At 31.7% G+C, this 22,845-nt stretch overlaps 3 protein-coding genes and 1 long non-coding RNA gene across 9 annotated transcripts; all 4 read right to left on the bottom strand.

Annotated features, from left to right (window-relative positions):
• Nucleotides 1-971: 971 nt before the first annotated feature.
• On the bottom strand, nt 972-3,680 carry LOC140964602 (uncharacterized). Its single transcript, XM_073424471.1, has 7 exons — nt 3,553-3,680; nt 3,410-3,466; nt 3,155-3,247; nt 1,968-2,046; nt 1,763-1,887; nt 1,512-1,655; nt 972-1,426 (listed from the first exon to the last, which is right to left on the bottom strand). Exons 1-7 carry the CDS (start codon nt 3,676-3,678, stop codon nt 1,187-1,189), a joined length of 864 nt encoding a protein of 287 aa, XP_073280572.1. The 5' UTR covers nt 3,679-3,680; the 3' UTR covers nt 972-1,186.
• Nucleotides 3,681-9,102: 5,422 nt separating this feature from the next.
• On the bottom strand, nt 9,103-11,965 carry LOC140964593 (uncharacterized). The gene is made up of 5 exons (XM_073424460.1): nt 11,802-11,965; nt 10,592-10,733; nt 10,006-10,099; nt 9,461-9,541; nt 9,103-9,355 (listed from the first exon to the last, which is right to left on the bottom strand). The coding sequence occupies exons 1-5, from the start codon at nt 11,842-11,844 to the stop codon at nt 9,221-9,223; spliced, it is 495 nt and encodes a 164-aa protein (XP_073280561.1). The 5' UTR covers nt 11,845-11,965; the 3' UTR covers nt 9,103-9,220.
• A 2,410-nt stretch (nt 11,966-14,375) lies between these two features.
• LOC140964550 (uncharacterized) lies at nt 14,376-20,792 on the bottom strand. Of its 6 annotated transcripts, none has more exons than XM_073424415.1 (9): nt 20,706-20,792; nt 19,901-19,989; nt 18,757-18,833; nt 18,583-18,683; nt 17,928-18,036; nt 16,229-16,242; nt 15,073-15,174; nt 14,772-14,995; nt 14,376-14,636 (listed from the first exon to the last, which is right to left on the bottom strand). In XM_073424415.1, the coding sequence occupies exons 1-8, from the start codon at nt 20,754-20,756 to the stop codon at nt 14,840-14,842; spliced, it is 699 nt and encodes a 232-aa protein (XP_073280516.1). In that variant the 5' UTR covers nt 20,757-20,792; the 3' UTR covers nt 14,376-14,636; nt 14,772-14,839. The 6 variants fall into 6 exon arrangements, with proteins under 6 accessions (XP_073280516.1, XP_073280529.1, XP_073280521.1 ...); XM_073424428.1 differs by having other exon boundaries at nt 18,583-18,677; XM_073424420.1 differs by having other exon boundaries at nt 18,757-18,827.
• LOC140964586 (uncharacterized) lies at nt 20,129-20,699 on the bottom strand. Its single transcript, XR_012172912.1, has 2 exons — nt 20,359-20,699; nt 20,129-20,210 (listed from the first exon to the last, which is right to left on the bottom strand). It is a non-coding gene; the product is annotated as an uncharacterized lncRNA (long non-coding RNA).
• Nucleotides 20,793-22,845: the final 2,053 nt, after the last annotated feature.

The raw sequence follows: 22,845 nt of genomic DNA, 5'->3' as shown, positions 1-22,845 counted from the left end.
TCATAGGGGTCAAAATGATATTCTCCATTTATTTTCAATTGATTATGTTTGAATTTTTTAGAAACATTTTTAAACATTGTTCATTCATTATAATTATGAACCAAATTTTTTTTTAATCGAAATTAAAGATCCGTTGTTTGAACTTACGATTTGATTACTATTGTTATTATTTGACTGAATTCCTAAATTTTCGAGTACGTTTTTATTGTTATTAACACTTATAAATATTGATCACCTGTGAACGATTTTATACAGAGTGTGATATAAAATTGTAATATGATATAATAACTCATTATGTATTTTTTATTAAAAAAATCAAAAAATCGTAATTACAAATAAAAATAGTATTTTAATTAAGTGAAAATTTCATTAAATGAAAAGTTTAAGTAAAAATTTATTTTTAGTTATCAACTTTATATTTAGAATAAAATTATTTACAAGTGATTTTAATATAATAAAGAATATTAAATTTTATATTTTAATTTTTTGTGATATGTGGTAAAATTTATAATTTAGTTAAATTTTATCAAAAATTAAACCTGATTTGACCACTAGTTACTAACAAAAGAAATAACTAAAGTACATGTACCAAGATCCTATTACATCAAAATTGCATGTACAAATATACCATTTTATCAAAAGTCTATGTACAAATATTCTATTTAATCAGAAATTCATACCAAGTTTTTTACCATTTTATCAGTTCAATTCGATTTTAGATTTCAAAAACTAGGTTTATTTCTTAATAAAAATGAAATCAATTATTTCAACTATATCAGTTCAATTCGATTTTGGATTTCAAAAACTAGTTAAACCGATTAAATTAACCGAATGTTCATCCCTAATTTGTTCCAATACAAAATTATGGGTTTACTAAGGTTTCTTCTCCTACATAAATTAAAAGTTGGATTAATTAGAGTTGGACCCGACTTACATTTGGGTCACCCGTTTTAACCAACAATATGGTCCAATTTTTAAAACTAATTTAAAACATTAACCATACCAAAAGTATTTATTAATCAAGAAACTAATAAACCCAAAGAATTTGAAGGCATAACTCACTCACTCTAATAAAACCACTTGCCATTAAAAGCGCAATTTTGAACATAAAACTCAAACTACAGATCACTTACAATGATCAAATTCGATTAATGCCTTAAAATTAAAAGGAGCTAACTGCAACTTCTCACGAGTCCTCTTCACAAGCCTCAGCAGCTGCTATCGCCGAATCCAATTCATTTATCAACTGCTCACTTACATGTTTAGCAACTGATATCATATCCATTATGGTGCTTGCATATAATCCCGCACCCCCTCTTTTTGTCAGCCCACATATCCGGCCGTGCCTATTGACAGAAACAGAGACGGCGGAACTCATTTGGGATTCCTCTTCCAAAGTTGCATCTACTATATAATGCCTTCCAACCTGAAATTTCAGATAAGAGAACTAGTTGGTTGTGTTTAAAGGTTTCATGTCAAAGACAAAATACCAGATATTTGAACTATCTTGCCTTTGTTAAGGTGACAATGACAGGAACTTCGGTTGTATCAAACTGAAGAAATTCCTCGTCGCTTACATCAACCTCTGGCTGCTCATCGGAAGAGGCATCTGCTGAAACTTGGACTTTTGGAATGGCCGTATTGCTTAGCGCAGCCTAGAAGGGGCAGCGTAAATGGGAAAAGCAAACAAGAACACGGCGATGAAAAAGTAAAACTACCATACAGTAATTTAAAGAATCTCTAATATGAAAGAAAAATAAACCTTAACAGCAGCTCCCAAGGCATCCAGCATATTACCATCTGAACTAAGGACAAGACCATCAATGTAAAGATCCCAACAAACCTTCCCCTCAATGATAGATAGAGACGAAAGATCAATCCCAGCCCCTGCAGCCCAATGCATAAAAAATTTCAGGTCTTTAAACTGTCAAAGTATAATATCTCCCTTACTCATTGATTATTTATACCTGCCCCGCTTTTACCACCCAAAAGACATAATTGAAGTGCCGAAGAGAGCTCCGCGGCTAATTCCTCGCTGCCTCTGCCCTGTGATGGACGAAACAAAATTACAACAAACCCATTATAGATACGCTGCACATTGAATGAGAAATGAGAATATACAGGGACATGCATGAATTAGGTCGTCCCAAAGAGTCAAGAGTATTCTAATAAAGACTAAAACTTCGGTAAATATCTTATTTCAGTATTGGAATTTGCAGACACGCATACTTTATTTTAAACTTCAACATTAGTTTTAAGCTTTAACAAATGCTTAATATAGTCTTTTAAACCCTTTTTTTTAAATAGTCTTTTAAACCTTTTTGTAGCATGAATTTTTCCAAAAAATCACTTAGATACTCATTTAACTTACGCAACTGCAGGGCATCACCGATAGACAAGCATTGGCAGCACAGCTTTAAAATATGACGATTCAGTAAATTTGTAACACATTATCGAGGCCACCCTGTACACTTAATGATTCCACACCTCAAGGCCTCAATATGAAAAGCCAAACTTTAAATCTCATGAAAGATATATCAAAATAGCCTAAATGAAACCCTACCATTACAAGCACGAGTAAATCAACGAATCACTTCACCAAACCTCTGTTTGGCAAATAAATATAACTATCCAGTCAAGTGTAAAGCAGAAAATGGGTAACTGAATAATAGAAGCATCCAGTATCTAAAGCCCACCATAAACAAATGCAAGATAAATTCATGTTTGAACATGACAACAATATTCTCCAACAAAAAGAAAAAAAATGATCTATAAATCATAACATTCAAATGAGCAGCAGTAAACCCTATAAGATGCTCCAGATCGTCAAGAACTAACAATCTCCAGATTGTGATGAATGGTTAAGTGCTTCATCTGCTTTCCTTTCTCAATTCAAGTTCAAGCGGACAACTTGCCAACTGTCATTATTAACCCGGGGCTTGGGTACGAAAGAAAGTACGTGTGCAGTAACATTGCACACACACACACACACACACATAACTTATGCCCTTTTCCCCAAAAAACTTCTTATAAATTAGTTGGAACATGTTTTCGCCTAAAAAATCTCATTCCCAATTATGCAAAGCAATCATAAGTAAACTCCAGTGTTTGAACTATCGGCAGTAAATCAATAGAAACAAGAAAGATTTTACACCTCGAATGTTGGCTCAGCTGTCGAGCTGCAATCAACAAAAATAGAAACCTTTCCTTTGTCAGGATGAGAAGGATGGGGCTTGCCAAGCTCAGCCTGCAAATGAAATTATGCATTGATCATGAGTCGAATTATAACATAGATCTCAAAGAAAAATGACTGAAGGATAACATATTACTTTCCCAAAACAATGAGAAATTCAATCAAATGTTGAATCCAAATGCAAATTTGAGTATTGATGTCAAGACAGTGAAATACCTTCACACTTGCAATGACAATTGTTGCACCTATCATCACTCTTGCTGAGCCGCTAGCCTTTTCATGTCCATGATCAGAAAGGAGCGACGCTAATAAAATGTCAGGCATACAAAAGAACATCCAAAGATTTGAAATCTGGATACCTGAGGAATGACACCAGTTTCCACATTGATGTGCCGGTAAGCTAATCTTTTCCTTCCATCAGTACGAAGGTCCTGAGCTATCCCGCCCTTTATGAAATTTTTCTCTCCAAGGGAAAGCAACACCATAGCTGTGAAAAGGTGAAATAACATATGTCAAACATGAAATTCTGAGCAAGAGAACCATCATCATGAATGCCGGCGTATATAAACAAACAAACAAACAAACAAATTCGTTTGAGTAAATTACAGTGTGATGCAGAAAGTATATAAACAGCTCCGGCAAAGATATAGTCGGCCAAGCAGAAATGTACATATATAGAAAAAGACAGGCTTAGTTTATCCTACTGCTGATGCCGCCGTAATGGCTCCGCGCCGCCGCTTTCCAGAAGTGGGGAGAACTCGTAGACGCTGCCTCGCGGAGGGAAGAAAAGGAAGCGCGTTCCCATTTTCTATGTTATATCATATTATATATATATAATTAGGCAAAACCTAATTATTATTTTAAAAAAATACCTTTTTTTTAAAAAGTTTCACCAAATTTTCGTACAAAAATGGCTAATCTAACTATTTTTAGGGGTTGTATTTAATATGGAAAAATTAAATTATTTTTAAGCACTTTTATATATTACAAAAATATATAAATATTCAATCAAAATCTAGTGATATTCTAAAAATAATATATTTTTATAGAGTTTAAAAAAAGGAAATAATTTTCTATCTTCAGTTTTATAAAATAAAAAAATAAAAATAAAAGTGTTGTTGAAATTTTTTTTTAAAAAAAAACAAAAAACAAAAGTGTAATATTAGTATCATATAAGGGTAAAATTGGAAGAAAAAATTGATGTCTTTCCTAAGTGGTTACTATCATGTCTTCAATTTTAATAAAATAGTATAGATATAAAATAATTATTAACTCATAAAATAATTTTTAGCCTAAATAGTATATTTTAATTTTTTTTTAATGGAATCGGGCCTTTCCGGTTAGAAACAAAGGAGGAAAGGAAGCATATCATCGACTGAGACAAGTTCGATATTGGAGGTATGAAATGTAAGTTTAAGAATGTGAACTTCGATGGATTTAACTTTTTGGATTTATATGATATGTACATGCTGTGTCGTGGAAATAAGTTTAATGTCAAATTCTTTTACATAATTCATGGTGTAGTGATTGTACATGGTCTGATAAATATTAATGGAGATGTTGATAATGCAAATATGTATACATTGTATCAAATTCAGACGATGGTAGACCCTGAAATCATGTTAAGCCCATTAGAAAACATTACATATGTTGAAACATTTGCTGATTCCGATCTCGTAGATGGTAATAAACAATAAACTCCATCCGTAGATGATCCATAGTTGAAAAATACTTCTGTATCTAATGATCCTAAGATTCTAGCCTCCGATCAAGTTCTTGAGTATGAATGTGACCAAATGAATCTTGAAACTAATTCTAAACAAATTCCAACCTCTGGAAAAAAAAAATAACGATGATACTTGTGAGAAGGAATTTTAGAATCTACTGAATTTGATGACTCCTCATATAGGGGTGTCAAAATCAGACACGTCACATCAACCTGACACGGTTCAACCCAAAAAAAAAATCAGGTTTGGGTTTGGAGTTTTCGGGTTCGGGTCAGATCGGGTTGAACACGATAGATAACCCGAAAAAAAAAATGATCGGGTTGGGTCGGGTTATGTTGGGTTCGGGTCAAACCGAGTTGACCCGAAAATTTTAATTTTTTTAAAAAAATATAATTAATAAATATGACTTACATTTTTATATATTGTATATTTATAGCATAAAGTTTCATAATTTAACATTTATGTTGAACATTTTTTTATTTTTTCGACAATTATATATTTTATTTAGTAAATATATTTTATTTTTCTACGATTAGACTTTCAAATTTAAATCATACATATTATGGAGATTTTGTTATCATGTGTTTAAATTAAAATATTAATTTTTTAATTTTCTTTTAAAAAAAATATTCAAAATCGATTTATACGGGTTGGTTCGGTTTCATGTTCGAATTGAGAGTTTTCGGGTTGGTTCGGGCTGAACAATTTTTGAATAGTACTATTGTCCAATCCGACCCGACCCACCCGAATAGTACAATTTTTTGAATAGTACTATTGTCCAATCTGTAAAAAGTTTTCGGGTTGGTTCGGGCTGCAACATCTCAAGTCATCAATTCAATGTGAGTCGTCACACTTCTTTAGCTGAAACTAAATTATTCAAAATCTCAATTTAAAACTTTTTACAAATGCAACTCTTTTCTGTCAGACGCTTTGTGCCTTGGATCATTATAATTGAGGAATTCAAAAGGGAAAACAAATCACCTGAAACACAAAATTATCCGGACAAGAGGAATAAACTACTCTTTCAATCCAAACAGACAATAAATAACTTCAATATTTGGTGGCGCTGATTTAAAAGAGCAAGAGAGAACGAAGCCTGAAAAATCAAAATACAATCATACACCCGCTAGGAGATTCGCATAAGCACCAGAATAGGTAATACTTCAAGACATGTAGATTTAAAGAATTTTTACCAATGAAATAATAAGAAAGAAGGAACTTTGGAAGAGTCAGCTTACCCGTCCCAGCCGCTACCGCCGGACCACCTTGCCGCCGCCCCGATGCAAGAGAATAAAGTAGGGTCGGCGAAGAAAACACACGTATGTGAAGTGAACAGAAATTACAAAATCTGGGGTCTTTTTAATCAAATAGTATTAATTAATTAATTTATCAAAATGTGACAAAATGAGAGAATTTTCGGATTTATAACAGAAATTAACTAATTTATTTTTCGGGTGAAAAAAATAATTAAAAAGCTGGAAAAGATTTCTCAGGTTTCAACTTATTTGAAATAAAATATGTATACACATATATACACAAAAATTATCTCATACATCAATTTTATGAGACATATATCCTATTCGACTCGACCTACGAAAAATTATTATTTTTAATTATATTAATTTTTATTATAAATATGAACCGGGTATATATATATATATATAAAATTTTTTAATAATGAGTAGAAATCCGAATTACTATTGCTCGATCGAAACTTTAATTTTTTTCCCAATAAAAGTACAAGGGATATTGCTCGGATTTAATAATTTTTTTTATAATAATATAGTATTTTAAACCTAGTATATTAATTGACGAGATGTTGAGTTTTTTAATATGCAAATCCTAGAGATGTTTTATAAGTTAAAAAACAAAAAATTTTGTGAGACGGTCTCACGGATCAATTTCGTGGGTCGAATATCTTATTTGGGTCATCCATGAAAAAATGTTACTTTTTCATGCTAAGAGTATTACTTTTTATTGTGAATATCGGTAGGGTTGATCCGTCTCATAGATAAAGATTCGTGAGACCGTCTCACAAAAAACATACTCAAGTTAAAAAGGGCTCGGGGTTTTTGGATACGAAAAACTTTACTTTATTATTTATTTATTTTCTTTTTAAACTGGTTCATATACCATTTGGAAGGATTTAACAATTTACAACAATCCGAGTTTCATTGGAATCCGAGGTTTGATTCCTGGTTCGCTTGGTCGGTAGGATGTGATAATTGAATGATTAATAATTTGATTGATAAATGCTTGATATGATAAGATATATAATTTGAGATATATAATATCATGTGTGGTGTGAAATTAGTGAGATGGATAAATTAGCAGCGGTAAATGACAAGAGTCTTCTGAAGAAATTAGGATAATGACGTAAAGAAGACCCATTTGCAATTTTGATATTTAAAATCAGGGGTATTTTGGTCATTTCTCTTTTCTGGTGTAGTCGGATAGTTTTTATCCATCTTCGATGTGGGGATTTCTTCTCCAACACAAACAGTAAAGAGTAGGTCTCATGTGAGACCGTCTCACGGATCTTAATCTGTGAGACGGGTCAACCCTAACCATATTCACAATAAAAAGTAATACTCTTAGCATAAAAAATAATACTTTTTCATGGATGACCCAAATAAGAGATCAGTCTCACAAATACGACCCGTGAGACCGTCTCATACAAGTTTTTGCCAACAGTAAAAGTTGTCGCTGAAATAGTCAATGTCAAGTTTAATAATCAAAAGCCCGGTTTGGTAAGTAGTATTAAGGTGTGATAATTTATTAATATTTTGTTTTCTTTGATTATTAAACTTGACATTGACTATTTTATCGACAACTTTTACTGTTTGTGTTGGAGAAGAAATCCCCACATCGAAGATGGATAAAAACTATCCGACTACACCAGAAAAGACTAATGACCAAAATACCCCTGATTTTAAATATCAAAATTGCAACCGGATCTTCTTTACGTCATTGTCCTAATTTCTTCAGAACACTCTTGCCATTGACCGCTGTTGAAGAATTTCGAAATCGACAGGGGACAACCAAATCCTCATTTCTATTACAGATCCGAAGAAATTTGAAGCTTATTCGAAGGTAAAACTTGATAAATTAAAGCTTTAAAGCTATGTGTGATTATTTGATTTTTGTTAAACTCGGAATTAAATGATTACTTGAATAAGAATTTCGAAAATTATTCATAATTACTTGTTCTCACAGGTAGCTCTTGCTCTCTTCCACTGGATCGAACGATTTTTGTAGAATTAATCTCTGATCTCACCTGTTAAAAAAGAAAATTAAACTCAGAAAAACATGCTTAAGGTTTCTGTTGGCTATTCGCTTCAGATCTTTCACGGATCTCACCTCAGCTTTCAATCTTCAGGGACGAAGAAATGGGAGAGGGTTTACAATTGGCGTGTGATTTCTCGGAAAACAGGCTGTAGGTTTGGGGAGGAAAAAACGATAATGGGAAATAAATTAAATATTAAGATGAAGGGTATTTTGGTCATTAAGAAATTTATCATGATTTTATCCATCTCGCTAATTTCACACCACACATGATATTATATCTCTCTCAAATTATATATCTTATCATATCAAGCATTTATCAATCAAATTATTAATCATTCAATTATCACATCCTACAGACCAAGCGAATCCAAAGCAAACAAAATATTAATAAATTATCCCACCTTAATATCACTTACCAAACTGAGCCTAAAGATTCTAGTTATTATTGATACAAATGTAAAAAAAATATAGAAAAATCTTGGAATCCAGGAGTGTTTTTTAAATGTATTTTGGTCGACTTTTAAATTAAATTCATGGAAAAGTCTTTTTTGCATTTTTATGTTTTTAGTACTTTAGCGTTGGAATTTTGAATCTTGTAGCCAATAGTTTTTCTAGAACCAGAATTTAACTTGCATGGTCTCTAGAATCAATTTTTCTTAAATTAGGGAGAAAAAAAAACATGTTCACTACTATGCTTCTGTTTTATAAAAGGAAAAAAGTTTAAAATATGAAGATTGCTAAAATTTTCAAACCAGAACTTCTATTTCCTATTTGGCAGAAATCTCAAGCAGGAGTTCGTAAATTACTGTAAACAAAGGGGTTTGAGCTCAGAAGTAGAGTAATTTTGTTGTTTGTCGAATAAAGCAGATCAACAAGATAGACAGAAAACACAGCTTTGTTTCAAGCATTTCATTTATGCAAAAAACTTTATATTCCATCACCCAACCAACTGGTAAAAACTGGAAAATTATACATCTCGCAACCATTTAGATTTAACAAAAAAGAAGAGTTTTTACAAGGCTGCTTCTTCAGCATCCGTCTCAGCCGGCACCGGAGGTAAATTATTGCCACCTCTCAAACGGGTAGAAACATTGTCAATGGCAGAGTTGAGTTGACTTATTTTTTCATTCAAGGTCTGCCTGGTTTTCTGAAGGACAATAGTAAGGACAGTTAATGAAGGGGTGAATAAAAAAAATGAAAAACTTCTTGTTTGGTCAAAGGAAGCACGAAACTTTGACATGTCATAACCAACCTCTAAGCCTTCATCATAGTAAACTGGTCGCTTGGCCCTCTTAAAGCCATACTCATCTTCATTTAGCAGTGATCGTCGTATCTAACAATACAAAAAAGGAAAAAAGAGAGTGTAAATACCACAGAAAACTGAAACAATGGAAAAAATGCGGCCATAAGCATTTCTTGGATACGTCAGCACCATCTTATCTGTTCTCTCTTAACCACTGTGCCTGCCATGGTAACTCTCTAAGATGATAAGATAATCTGTTACATTCGGTAGACAATCAGCGATCAGACTTCCCTAATTTAACATTATCCACGTCATGTTATGTTGGTATAGTATGTGAAGTCAGGCTTCCTATTCTGCTAGTCAGGTTACCCTCAGTTTAACATCACAGGTTATCGGCAGAAATTGTAATGCGATCTGATGCCTCAGAATAATTGAATTACGCCAATCACTTTATCCAATAAATGTAGATGAAACATCAACCAGAGCCTGAGGGAGCATCTAACATAAATATTGACATAAGACAGAAATTGAGGTATAAAGTTAACATATATTACCTGTGGTGCAAAAATATAAGCAAGTGTTCCAAAGACTGCACCTCCAAGAAGAAAACCAGCAACAAAATCAGCATCACTACCACCCTTACGATCACTGCAGGAGGAACAAAAGTGACAAAAAATCTTACTATCACTGCAGGAGGAACAAAAGTGACAAAATCTATCACGGAGAGGCATACAACTTGTAACAAATGATTATTTTCAGAATGATCCCCGGATGTGGTACACACTCCACTAGCACAACAGCGTACACAAAACTCATTTGTGATAACAATGGAACGAAAATACATAAAAGAAGTTACGATATGCAAATAAAAGATGAAATCACAATAATTCTTTAATAAAATGTGACCAGCTGCATAAATGATTGGCAAAAATGATCACCAGAAACCATACACACATGCCATCTCAGACTTACTTTCCAATTCTTTTTAACTGCATCATGCAACTTTAGCAAGACATATACATTTTACTAAATTTTTGTCCCCATGTTGATGTCAATCCAATATGTGCAGATCCGACTCGTTAAGATGTAAAAAAACAAATAAATAATCCAATAATAATTAAAAAAATAATAACTGCTTACTTGTACTCCGCTCGAACAGAAAAGCAGCGCTTGGTCGGGAAATGAAACGTCTTTTTCTGTATTGTAAATACTGGCAGCGATGTCTTAGTAAAGACACCAGATTTTGATGATAAACGATTGCAGGTCTTACGATAATTCCCTCCTGCAATACAGCTCAAACAATCTAGAATAACCCAACGGAATCAACTACATTGCCACAATTGAGCTGAAAAATCTGGCAATGGACATGAAAATCAAAGCTTAAAGCCATAAATTCTCAACAGCCCAGCTTTCTTGACGTGCAATCGAGTTCAAAGATTTTAGCTTGAAAAGCATCGTCGCATAAATTCACTCAACTTGTTATGATGATATTGAGGCAATGTTAATTTACATTTCATAAAATAATTTCGTATCTTTGGAAACAAAAACATCTACATTATCCATTTTTATTTCCTTTTCCAAAAACTCATTTCTACATCTCCAAACATAATATTTCATCTAATCCAAATTTGCACCCATCCTGAAAACACTAAACTGTTCCAACACAGTACACCACATCTAAATTTTTTTCAATACCCCACGTTGTCTTATGATATTAATCACCAAAGAATAACTTAAACGATTAGCGCTACATTAAATTCTGTGTTTTTCCTAAAACAAAAAAAAAAAGAAGGTACAATTCATTCCCCGATACATTTTCGTTCAAAACAAACGTCAGGAAACACTTTAGAGTCTTAGACAGAAACAAACCCTCCCTGACTTTCTATGTATACCAAAATGTTTAGTTACATTTTTAAGCTACTTCTCCAGTCATGCGTAAGACACAAAATTGGAGTGATTTGAAATTCAAATCTCCAAATCTATGTTTCAAACCAAACTCTTTCCTCCAAATACAATCTTGAAAATTAACATGTTAGGAGGTTAAGTGATTCATCCCTTCTGATTCGCTGCAAACTCGCGATACTTCCTATTAACTTAAAATAATAGATTAAAGCATGGGAACTCAAATGCTTAACCAAAACCTTCTATCCAAACACCAATCAAGATTCACCAAACCGAAGAAGATTGAAGATTAAAATCAAATCAGAGTATGAAAACTGCTAGATTTCATCATTTACGTAGAGAAATAAACACGAGAATCACAACTTCAGTTAAATTTATCATTATTTGTTGATTATTACGATTACTAGTATTATACAATATCTGATTGAACGGGAGTGCCAATCATTACCGGAAACCGGAGCAAGAATTACGCCGGTGGCAGCCATCGCCATGGGGTTGAGATTTTGAGAAACTTGTAGGGTTTGTGGATAGTTAAATGAACGTGTGAGGGGCCGGCGTGCGCACCAGCGGCTCAATTTAGCGACAAAATTCACGTGTTTTCCTGGAAATTATCGGAACAGATGAAATAAATTAAAATCGTTTTGTTTTATATAATTTATATTATCAATATTTTAAAAAATAAATCCGTCACATAAAATTGATAAGTGAAATAATTTTATGAAATTTTTGTGCAAAATATAATATTATTTTCGGTTATTCCTTACAAAAGCATACATCTTTTCCATTTTAAAAATATTTAAAAACATATGTATTTATTTTTATCTATATTTTTAAAATTTGTAAGATGACTATCTCACTTTTAATTTTAAAAAATATATAAAATAATTATTTAAATATATTTATGTAGTTTTTTATTTGTAAAAACAAAATTTTATCTCGAATTTTTTTAATTATGTTTGAGCTATATGTTATTTCGCAATATGAATGTATAATATTAAATTTTCAAATCAATTGTATAATATATTTGATATTTAATTCATTATACAAATCATCTAATATAAAGTAAATAAAATTAAATATTTTATTAATTACTTGAACTAAATTATTTATTTTATTTAATTCGTAAAGATAATTTTAATAACTTATTTGAATTAATACTTTTATTAGATTAAATTAATTTCTAATTAAATGTTCCCAATAATAAAATTATTTTTATTAAAATTTAATTGTAAGATTTTCTTCTATCTAGTTAATTTATAAATAAATAATTTATAGATTAAAATAAGTATTGTAAATAAAATTACATGGGATATTTTAAGAATATTCCTTTTAGAGTTGATGGTGTATGATCGAACGTTTGTCGGTTTATCAAAAGTTATAACTTGTTAATGTAACTCTAATATTTTAAGTCATACAACAATTCAAGGGTCACATTTTGATTGATTTACCAAGCAGAGACAATTATTGTATCTCGGCATTCTCTATTTCAATAATCACACTCATGCACATCAATGAAAATCGAACTCGTAACATTGACTCTGATAACAATTGTAGAACCGAACATTTGTCATTTTTACCAAAAAATTATAACTTCTCTAATATTTTAAATCGTGCAAGTTAATAATCATGTTTCGATTGCTCTACGAAATAGAGATAATTATTGCATTGCAACATATGGGTTGGAGAACAACTTTATATTTTATGCAGAAATTGTTTTATTTTGAAGTTAAAACAATAATAAAATAATGCAATTGGTTGAAGATGACATATGTAACATATTGAAAATGGACACCAAAATCAATTCCAAGCAAAGTCTTAAACGTAAATTAAATGTTTTGGATATCATTAAGGCTTTGATTCAATAGCAGGTCTCTTATGATACTAATGGAATGAATATAGGGTGAGTCTTATGTGAGACCGTCTCACGGATCCTAATCTGTGAGACGGGTCAACCCTATCGATATTCACAACAAAAAGTAATATTCTTAGCATAAAAAGTAATACTTTTTCATGGATGACCCAAATAAAGATCCGTCTCACAAAATACGACTCGTGAGACCGTCTCATAGAAGTTTTTGTCATAAAATATATTGTATAACCAAACCTTAGCTAAAAATTTTCAAATAGATCATTTTGACTACAACTACCCCATTTTTTATTTAAATTTTCTATTTGAATTTGATTCTTTTGATTTTCGAATCAAAGTTTTTGAATTTGCAATGAAAATATTAAATACTAGTTCACAGTCTAATTAATTAATAGTAGATTTGATGGTTTTTTCTATTACATATTAGTAACACAACTAAATAGTTTTGAGCACAATTACACGTCAAAATTAAATTGCACATTTCTAACAATTTTAGCTCAAATATGTTGGAATATAAGAATTCTGAGAGCTATTTGATTTTTTGATAAATAAATTAAGTCCAATTGTTTATGTTTTAATTGGTATTATCGATATTTTATTTGAAACATAAACAATTAAAACATTTTTATTGATAAATGTTTCAAATAAAATATCGATAATACCAATTAAAACATTTTTATTGATAAATAAATTAAGTTAGGAAAAAGTTTTTTTGGGTTTTTCCAAAAAAAAAAACATTTGGACTTTTTTTTAATATATGAAACTTAATCTCATTCAACTATTTTTTTATTTTTTATTTTTAATTTTTTATTTTTTATTTTTTATTTTTTATCAACACTCATCATGGGTCATAATATTTGATTTCTCTATGTGTATAAGTATGTAGGTTATATCAAAACAAAGTATTTCCCCATTAGATATTCTTAGTCAGGCCAACACTTAAAAGAGAAAAGTAAAATATTTAGGAAAAAAAAATATTTTTTCATGAATTGGATAGTATCGAAGATTCGTTACGCAAAATTAACCAATCGATCCGTTTCACGTGAGTTTTTGTGTTGATTAAAATACAAAAAAAAAAAAAAAAACTTGAATAAAAAAAATTAAAATAAAAAAAAAAAAAAAAAAAAAAAAAAAAAAAACCCTCGAATACACAAATTTAGTATAACTGAGTGTAACAATGATGATTTGAATCATACAATATCCATATAATCAACCTAAATATCACGTGAAACATATCGATTGTAGCACTATCGATAGTAGCACAGCATAGAATGAATTTCACAACAGCTAAAATCAAATTGAGCAATACCTACTTTCTTCATAAGAGATGCTTTAATAAAACTTCACCTTTGGATGTTATGGATGAAAAAGCCATGACTACACCATAATGGGAGACGAATCCAACCACGAACTCACCTGCAATAAAATTTCCAGCTCAATTCATCTAAGAGAACATAGATTGACAAGACTGGAGCGGTGCTTACCCAGTGTTATCGAGCAGCAACTGTCAAACAATACCCACAAAGAAAACAAAATCTTATTGCCACTAACCTTGCTGGGCAATTAGAATTCCGGTGGACGTAATGCGGATGGTTCACTTTGAAACCTGTCCCGACAATTTAAACAGGCAATTCTACTTCAGCCAAACTTTCTGCAGAATTCTCAAGCTCTAACGTAGCATTGACTCCGAAATTGTCTCCTGGGACAAATACAGCCTTCAGCTCTTCAGCAGTCTGTATGGTATTAATCTTGTTGTCCTTAACAGTTAGATTTTCCTGTCCAGTAACTGGATTTAAGAAAACTAGTTGAACTCCATCAAGAAAGCAGTAAAGAGTAATATCAAGGGGCTTGCCTTCTTTACGTAATCAGCCAATGTTGAGGTAATGATTTCTTGAATTACAAACTTGGTAACTCGATCTTCACCAAGAATTTGTAGAAGGAAGTCTCTTGGGACCTGCGATAAATGGCGATATAGATTTAAGACATTTCCGGAGGAAGACAAGAACTGGAACTTTAGGGAGAAATAGAAATGAGAGGAAGGATACAAGTCCAATTCTACGTTCATTATTCATTTATTCATATACCTTTTTATCAAAGAAGAGAAACACTGCTTTATTGCATTGAATCTCACATCCTATTCAAACTCTGACAAGATTTGTCCCTTGAACTAAGTAAGAATTATAGTAATGAGGAGCGGTTGTCATGGGAAGAAGACATCCCAATAACCAAAAAATATCAGAGTAAAACGCGTAACAATAAATGATTTTTCAAATCAAATTATTTCAAATCCTTAATTATTTGAGTCATTTACTAGCATTCTTCCAAATTAATTTTTCAAATCATATGTTCCAATCCAGAGACAACCCGAAAAAATTTGTTTTGAAGGTAAAATATGTAACTGTCATTGGGCTACAAATACATGACTACAAGGGACTATGCTTATTTGAGAAATAACATCCGATCGGAGCCTATCAATGCGTCCCTGTGATACACAAATTTTCTTTGGGTAACCCAAAAAATACCTAGTATTCACAAGTTGGCTCAAGGTTGCATCACTAGGTACATGATGAGAGGGAGCACAATCATCTTAACTCTTACCAACACATACCCTTCGAACAACCTTCTCATCCATATAAGCTACCAGCTTATGAAAGTGAGATTTTTCATCAGGTCAATCACAATTATAGATCCATAAGAAAAGAAAAGTTATGTCTGACTTAGTTATTTCTCTTCTTTCCAGTTAACCTGTTCACTGAGATCGTTCATAAAGTACGCTAGGGAAGTAATTGGTGTAGCTTCACAAGACTTATGCTTCAGGCTAAATTATTATCATGTTAAACTAACATCCACGGATGGAATCCCATTAAAGAGACATCGGAATGGAATTGTGATCAACGATGAAGCATAAAAATTTTACAAGTTGCAATATAATAACAGAAATAGTTTTTCAAAAGAAACGTGCATTTGGTGGCAAAAAATAGAAGGCAACAGAACCAAAAAGAATTTACCTTTGATGTCTTCCCTGCAGAATCCAACAGGCACATGAAAAGATCAATGAATAAGAAAATCAATATTAGCAAGTTCCTGGAATTTTAAGAAAAATATTATAAATATTTACGATGGTGTCTGGCAAGAAGCCACTTGCTGAAATAGCCGAGAAAATGAAACAACTAATTATTTGGTATTTAAATGGTAGAAAGTAAAATGATTTCTAATTCTTTTCGAGGTTACTGAACCAAATAACCATGTTACTGATACTTGCGGATATAAGTATGGCAACCTTTAGTGTTCTATGGTTTATTGCGTGAACCAGTTTACTTTTGTGGATACCGTTGAATATGTGTGTGTGTGCAAGTGTATACATCTATATATGTAGCCTTGCGTGGTTTCTTGAAGAAAAAGTGGAAGAAAGAATTTTCTTTTGAAAATAATGGTTGCATGTATCTGGGTGCATGAGTAGGGATGTGAAAATTTTAGGAAAATGAATGTACGTGAGTTCTTGAAGAGGAGTGAAGGAAAGAAAGAAAAAATTTTAAAAAGAAATTGGTTGCAGCTGCGTTTTTAAGTTTTCAAGCAAGGGGATCTTCATTTCTTTTCAGCCTCGGGTTCATAAAATATTTACGAATTTTTTCAAAGTTTTGGACGTGCTACTTTGCCACCATTATGGGCTTTGGGTGTCGGCTTTCGGCCGGTGCTGCTTTGTCACCATTACGGGCTTTGGGCGTTGGCCTTTGCGTCGGTGCTGCTCTGACAAACCTGGATCCTTGTATGCTTGATCAAGCGACTATGATTGTTGACTGGAGGAAATTTTGAGCCACACTTCATAAAATTTATTTTTTTTAGGTTTTTAATTTGAGGATATGAGGTTGAGGAGGTTTTAAGGAAAAATGTTGATTGGTTGACTGTAATATTGTTTTATAAAAAATATGAGGTGAAAAAAAAGGGATTTTCATATGTTAAAGTCTGAGGAAAAATGTTTAATGCATGTCTGATTTATTATATGATACTTGTTATTTACAGAAGGACTTTCTAGGCCTTTAGACTCACTAGTTTTCGTCGATGCAGGTGAGGATGACTAAGTTGGCGCTGGCTGGCGAGGATGGGCGGTTCTTGGTAGAAGGCACTTATTCGAGCCATTCTACTATTTCCGCATTAAATAAATTTAACTTTATGAATTTTTAAATTTTTGAAAATATTGTTTTAAAGTTAAAGACTATTTTAGTACGGGATGGAGATGTCAGATGGTTAGCTTCTTAGGAATTTTTTTTTATTATTTGAGATGACGACAATGGAAAATTTTATTTTATGGTTTAGGAGGTTATTTTATATCCTAGAGATTGCGGAGTTTTAAATGCTAGTTTTACTTAGCATTCTTCAAAAAAAAAAACATCAAGACCTTTCAAAAATGATCCCCAATCATATGAACTTATCTTGGTTATATCTCAACCCTAAATTACCAGGCAGATAGAAATTGCATCCATAAGGAGAATGGTTGGTAATTATATCTATTTACTACAGGAACCAATTCACAAAGAACTGAAAGACTTTAAATTGACCATATTTAATCATACCAACATTCGTGTCCCCATTACTAGGGAGAAAGATCAGCTCGAGTAATACTTATTTATTAGAAGAAACACAGAGCAATTCAAGACATTGATTAAGATAAGAAATGTCTCAAAATTGAAAAAGTGTACAGATAATTACCTCCTTTTTCCCTACGAAAACCAGGAACTGGTGGTGCTGTGCGAGCTAAATTTCTAAGAATTTTTTCAAACACTATATCTGTCTCCTTTCCTGTCAAATCAACCCTCACCTGACCACCAAACATTTTGTAAAGAATCGGTGCAAATTTGATGTTTTCAATAGAGAAACATAACAGAAAACGAGGCAAAAAACTCACATTTGAAGGTGAATCTTCAAATTAAAACGCATGGATACCTCAAACTATACAAGTAATTTCTATGTAGAGTTTCATTTTCCCAATCCCACATTCAGGAATTAAGTTTCTAACAAAATGTAAGCTTTTAAAATTTTATAACAAACAAAGAATGTGATAAGAAAAAGAGTCTCAACCATAAATTGCCATTTTTTGTGCATATATGCTACTACAAATGCTTATGAGAATTTATTCAGCATCAAAATTTCAGAATTGTAGGATTACACCCTCCCCCCACCCCCCCGAGTATTCGCTGGTAGATTAAGACTCATATTCTCAGTGAAAAGTTAAGTCTTCTTCAGTAGGCAAAGCTGATGTTGAAATTATAGTACTCAGTGAAACTTGAGTATCTATTTGCACAAACATGAAAATTTGAACAGAAGTTAAATGGTGCAGGAACCAGAAAGACAAATTCCTTCTCACCTGCATCTTATTTTCATCTTTAAACTCCACAGTTATCTCGGCATTTTTTATTCTCACGTCGTTGTTGGAAGGATCTGTAATTGTTGCCTCTATTCCTGTATCTGTGCACATAATTATTCTCAAACAAGGAAAACTAGAAGTTGCTTGTATCTCTAAGTGAGCTGTTGATATTACCGGAGCCAACAGCAGATAATGGCTTCATATATCTCACACCTGACTTTGTGGACCGGCAGAAAATTAGTGACCTGAAACTTGATAGTGCAGAATCAGTAAAGCATAGGTACATCCCCTTGGTGTAGTAAGAAGTGTATTAAAACAAGGAGAACCAAGTCATTTCTGAAAAAGTAACAAAATATTAAAAAACTGAAGAAATGAGACCGAGTAACAGAAACAACATCATTCACAATGCACTATTATTTGCTATCAAGCCGTAAAGTTACAGATGTAATATTCCATTCTGTTACAAAGTTTATAAAGGATTTTTGTTCTCTTTCCGATACTGCTCAATAGAAAGTTTGCCAATTCAAATTATTCCTGCTAGAGATGGTTTTTAACACCCAAGAGTAGAGAGGTAAGAAAATAATACGTACTAGTTAATGTGCACACGCGATGCGTGTGTGTACAGTCTTTTTTATTATTATCGATGGACTAAAGTGAAATTTGATAAATTATAGAGTGACTAAATTGATATTTGAATTGTTGAAATAAAAAAATAAAATTAAAAGTGTGTATTGAAATTTAAAAAAACAAAAATGTAATATTATTATCATATAATGTTAAAATTGGAAGAAAAAGTTGGTGTCTTTCCTAGGTAGTTACTATCATGTCCTCAACTTTAATAAATAGAATAGATATATCCAATAAAATATAGGCGAAGCATACTAAGCAGTGCAAGACTGTCTTGTCTGTCCACCGTTAATATTGCTGTGGATGGTATAGGACATGTAATGGGCAGTGCATGTGAGTTCCTCCAGATTGGAGGAAACAGCACAGAGCAAACAGATTTATTAGAGAATGAAGCTAATTTGGTTTTAAAAAAAGCAAAAAAATTAAAAGAATTTTTCAACCTTTAACTATTTGCCTATTTAATCTTTAAGGATTGTTTCATAACAAAGATTTGATGGATGCTATTGCGATCTCAAGTATTATATTCCAACAATAATTTGTTAGACGGGACTTCTAAAGATCTTGATGTGCTCGAATCAAACCACCGTATACAACATACACAAATTCAAGCATTAATTCATAATTGGATAACATGCCACCCTACTAATGTATATAAATCGCCTAAATCTCAAAAAATTAGCAAGTTATCTACCTTGGGCATGTTGTTTTGCTCCCCGGATAATATTTTCTAGGTTGTACACCACCACTGATTTTAACATCCTTCCAAGAGCCAGCAACATGCTATGGCCATGATAAAGCATGAAATGAGCCAAACCAACATTCAGAAGAACCAAACTAGATTTTTCAAAAGTATTGAATAAAGGCATTATAAAATATCAGGCTTCATGAGCAGGGCAGCAGGGGTATTCCTTTTTTTAAAAAACTGTGTTCATGGTATATTTTTCATAATCAGGATCGCGGCCACCTCATCAAAATGTTTCAATACCACAGAGTATGCCCACCTACCTCATTGGAGAAATTTCACACTTTAGTAAATTCGGACCAAATTATTCTCTATGCACTTGGACTGTTCAGTTTTCATTGTCTCATGCTAAATACAATATTAAGTTCTACAACTGAAAGTCATGATTTCGTTGTATTAACATTTACAAGTCACAGATGGCGATAAAACCAAGCATTGCAAACCGCATGGTAAAAATCTTTAAATCCAAACACAGCTTTATGGTCTCAAACTCTTGGATTTCTGAAAAAAAAAACATAAAAGCACGACTGGTATTCTATTCTATGAAGTTTATAGAAAAGAAAACATGACAATCCAGAGTCTAGACCCTGTTCAAATTCAAAAGACACCAAAAATATATGAAATTGAACAGTGTATAGCACCTGAATCAACCGAAGTCCATACAGACGCCGGAAAGTTAAGCATTTCTCTCTTTGAATTATTAAACAATGTTAAAGCGATGAACATCGGAAAGAAAAAGGTAGAAAAGTGTTACTCGATGAGATTGCTCGTGGAATGATAACGTCAGCGGCGTCGCCATTGCCATGGATCTGTCTTTGTGAAGAGGAATGAGTATTGAATCCATCTGACCCTATTTTAATAATAATTTTTATTTATTTTTTGTAAAATTTATATTCCTCACATGGGATAAAAGTTATTTGAATACACAAACTATCAAAAAAAAGTAGGTATTTTGTGAAACGACCTCACGGATCTTTATCCGTGAGACGGGTCAATCCTACCGATATTCACAATAAAAAGTAATAATCTTAGCATAAAAAGTAATATTTTTTCATGAATGACCTAAATACGATATATGTCTCACAGAATACGACCCGTGAAACAATCTCACACAAGTTTTTGCCATTAATAAATTGTTTAGATTTGTATAAAAATATTATAATTATTAATCAATACAAAGTTATATAAATTATTGTGTTATAATTATATATTTATTGAAATTACAACTCAATAAATAAATTTTATATACTTCAAAAATAAATTTTAATATACTAAAAATTAATAATAAAATAAATATCTGTCACATGTGTTGAAAGATACTCTATTCGGATGAGTGAAACACACCTAATCATTATTTTAATTTATCAAAATCTAAATATTGATATGTCGAGAATTTGAAAAAATTTAAAACTTTAAAATTGTATATCATGAAAATAAAATATTCTGGACAATTGAAGCTTCCATAAAACGACATGAAATTTCACTTATGTCCCGATCGGTGATTTTCATGGTCGAAAATTTAGGCACTTAGATTAATTTGAATATAAATAAAAAAAATATATTTATTTTATTAATATATTGAAATTGTTATATGTTATGATCAGTCTGAGACTTTTTAAAAGTGTTTTAAGATTCAATTAAGAACCGATGAATCTATAATTAATCAAAATTGATGCACCGAGTAAGTTTTAATATAAATTATTGATATAAATTGGTATGACAGCAACAAATATTTTGTTTAAACTGATAGCAAAGCAAAAAAATATATTAGAGACAAGCATGTCATAACTGATTGTGTAAAATTAGATAAATGAATACACGCGTTTGTTTTTAGAAATATGATAATCAATTTTCTCTACGTTTCCCCCTCTTCCTTTTCTGGAAGTTTCATTATAAGACTTTGATTTATAAAAATATGTTGTACAAACTCGCTCGAACTAAAAGTCACATTCTCAGTTAAAATTAATAATATACTCAGTCAGCCAAGATGACAAGCCTCAACTAACCCAGTACCGATCATCCAGACGAGAAGTCCAGTGATTCACTACCAATCAATCAGACGAGAAGCCTGGTGATCAACTATAGCTTCTTCAACCATTCTTCTTCTTCTTATGAGTATACTCGATCTTGAAGGTTGAGTACGGGTGCATCAACAAGTTGTTGCAGGGCAAACATACTGATCCTTGATGATCGTTTGATGTAGACATTGAAATCGTGCTCTGATGTTCTTTGGTTGAGAAAATATGGCGGTGAGACGTGATCATACATATGGATGATTCTTTGATTGAAGTCCATAATGATTCAAGAATTTGGTGCATTTCGATAATGTTGATTAGCATTGTCTTGTGTTCTCGATCACTCATCTTTATTTTTAAGATTTTTTTTTTATATATTAACCTCTTTCAATGGTTATGTTTTCGATGACTTTTTTCCTTGGTAGTCATATTAAATGTTTTTTTTTGTCATACGCGTTGAACTATTAAATTGACTTTGCGAAGGTCATAGGTTATGGCTTGTTCGTGTTTTCAAAACTTAAATCGAAACTGTAACATAATCATCATATAATGTAGAAAGAGAAAATATATAATTTATTACATAATATTTTTAAAATATATTATGTTTAAGTATATAATTTATCAATTGTTATTTATTTATATTAATTAATAATTAATATATTAATTCAACAATAGTTCATGTACTAAAATGATTTTTATCAACACAAGATGTAATCTCAAAGAATTTTGTCTCCAGGTAATCTAGAATTTTGAATTGTTATCGGAATATATATATATATAAGTTGTGATACATGTGAATATGCGATAAGTATGGTTCGAAAAAAATTGAAAAGATGTATTTTTTAATGTAAAATGAAGAAATTAAAATAGTCGGAGAGA

This window comes from Primulina huaijiensis, chromosome 2, assembly GCF_012295235.1.
Source record: "Primulina huaijiensis isolate GDHJ02 chromosome 2, ASM1229523v2, whole genome shotgun sequence".
Lineage (NCBI taxonomy): Eukaryota > Viridiplantae > Streptophyta > Magnoliopsida > Lamiales > Gesneriaceae > Primulina > Primulina huaijiensis.
Note: the sequence above shows the minus strand (reverse complement) of the source record. Positions and strands in the feature narration are given on the sequence as shown.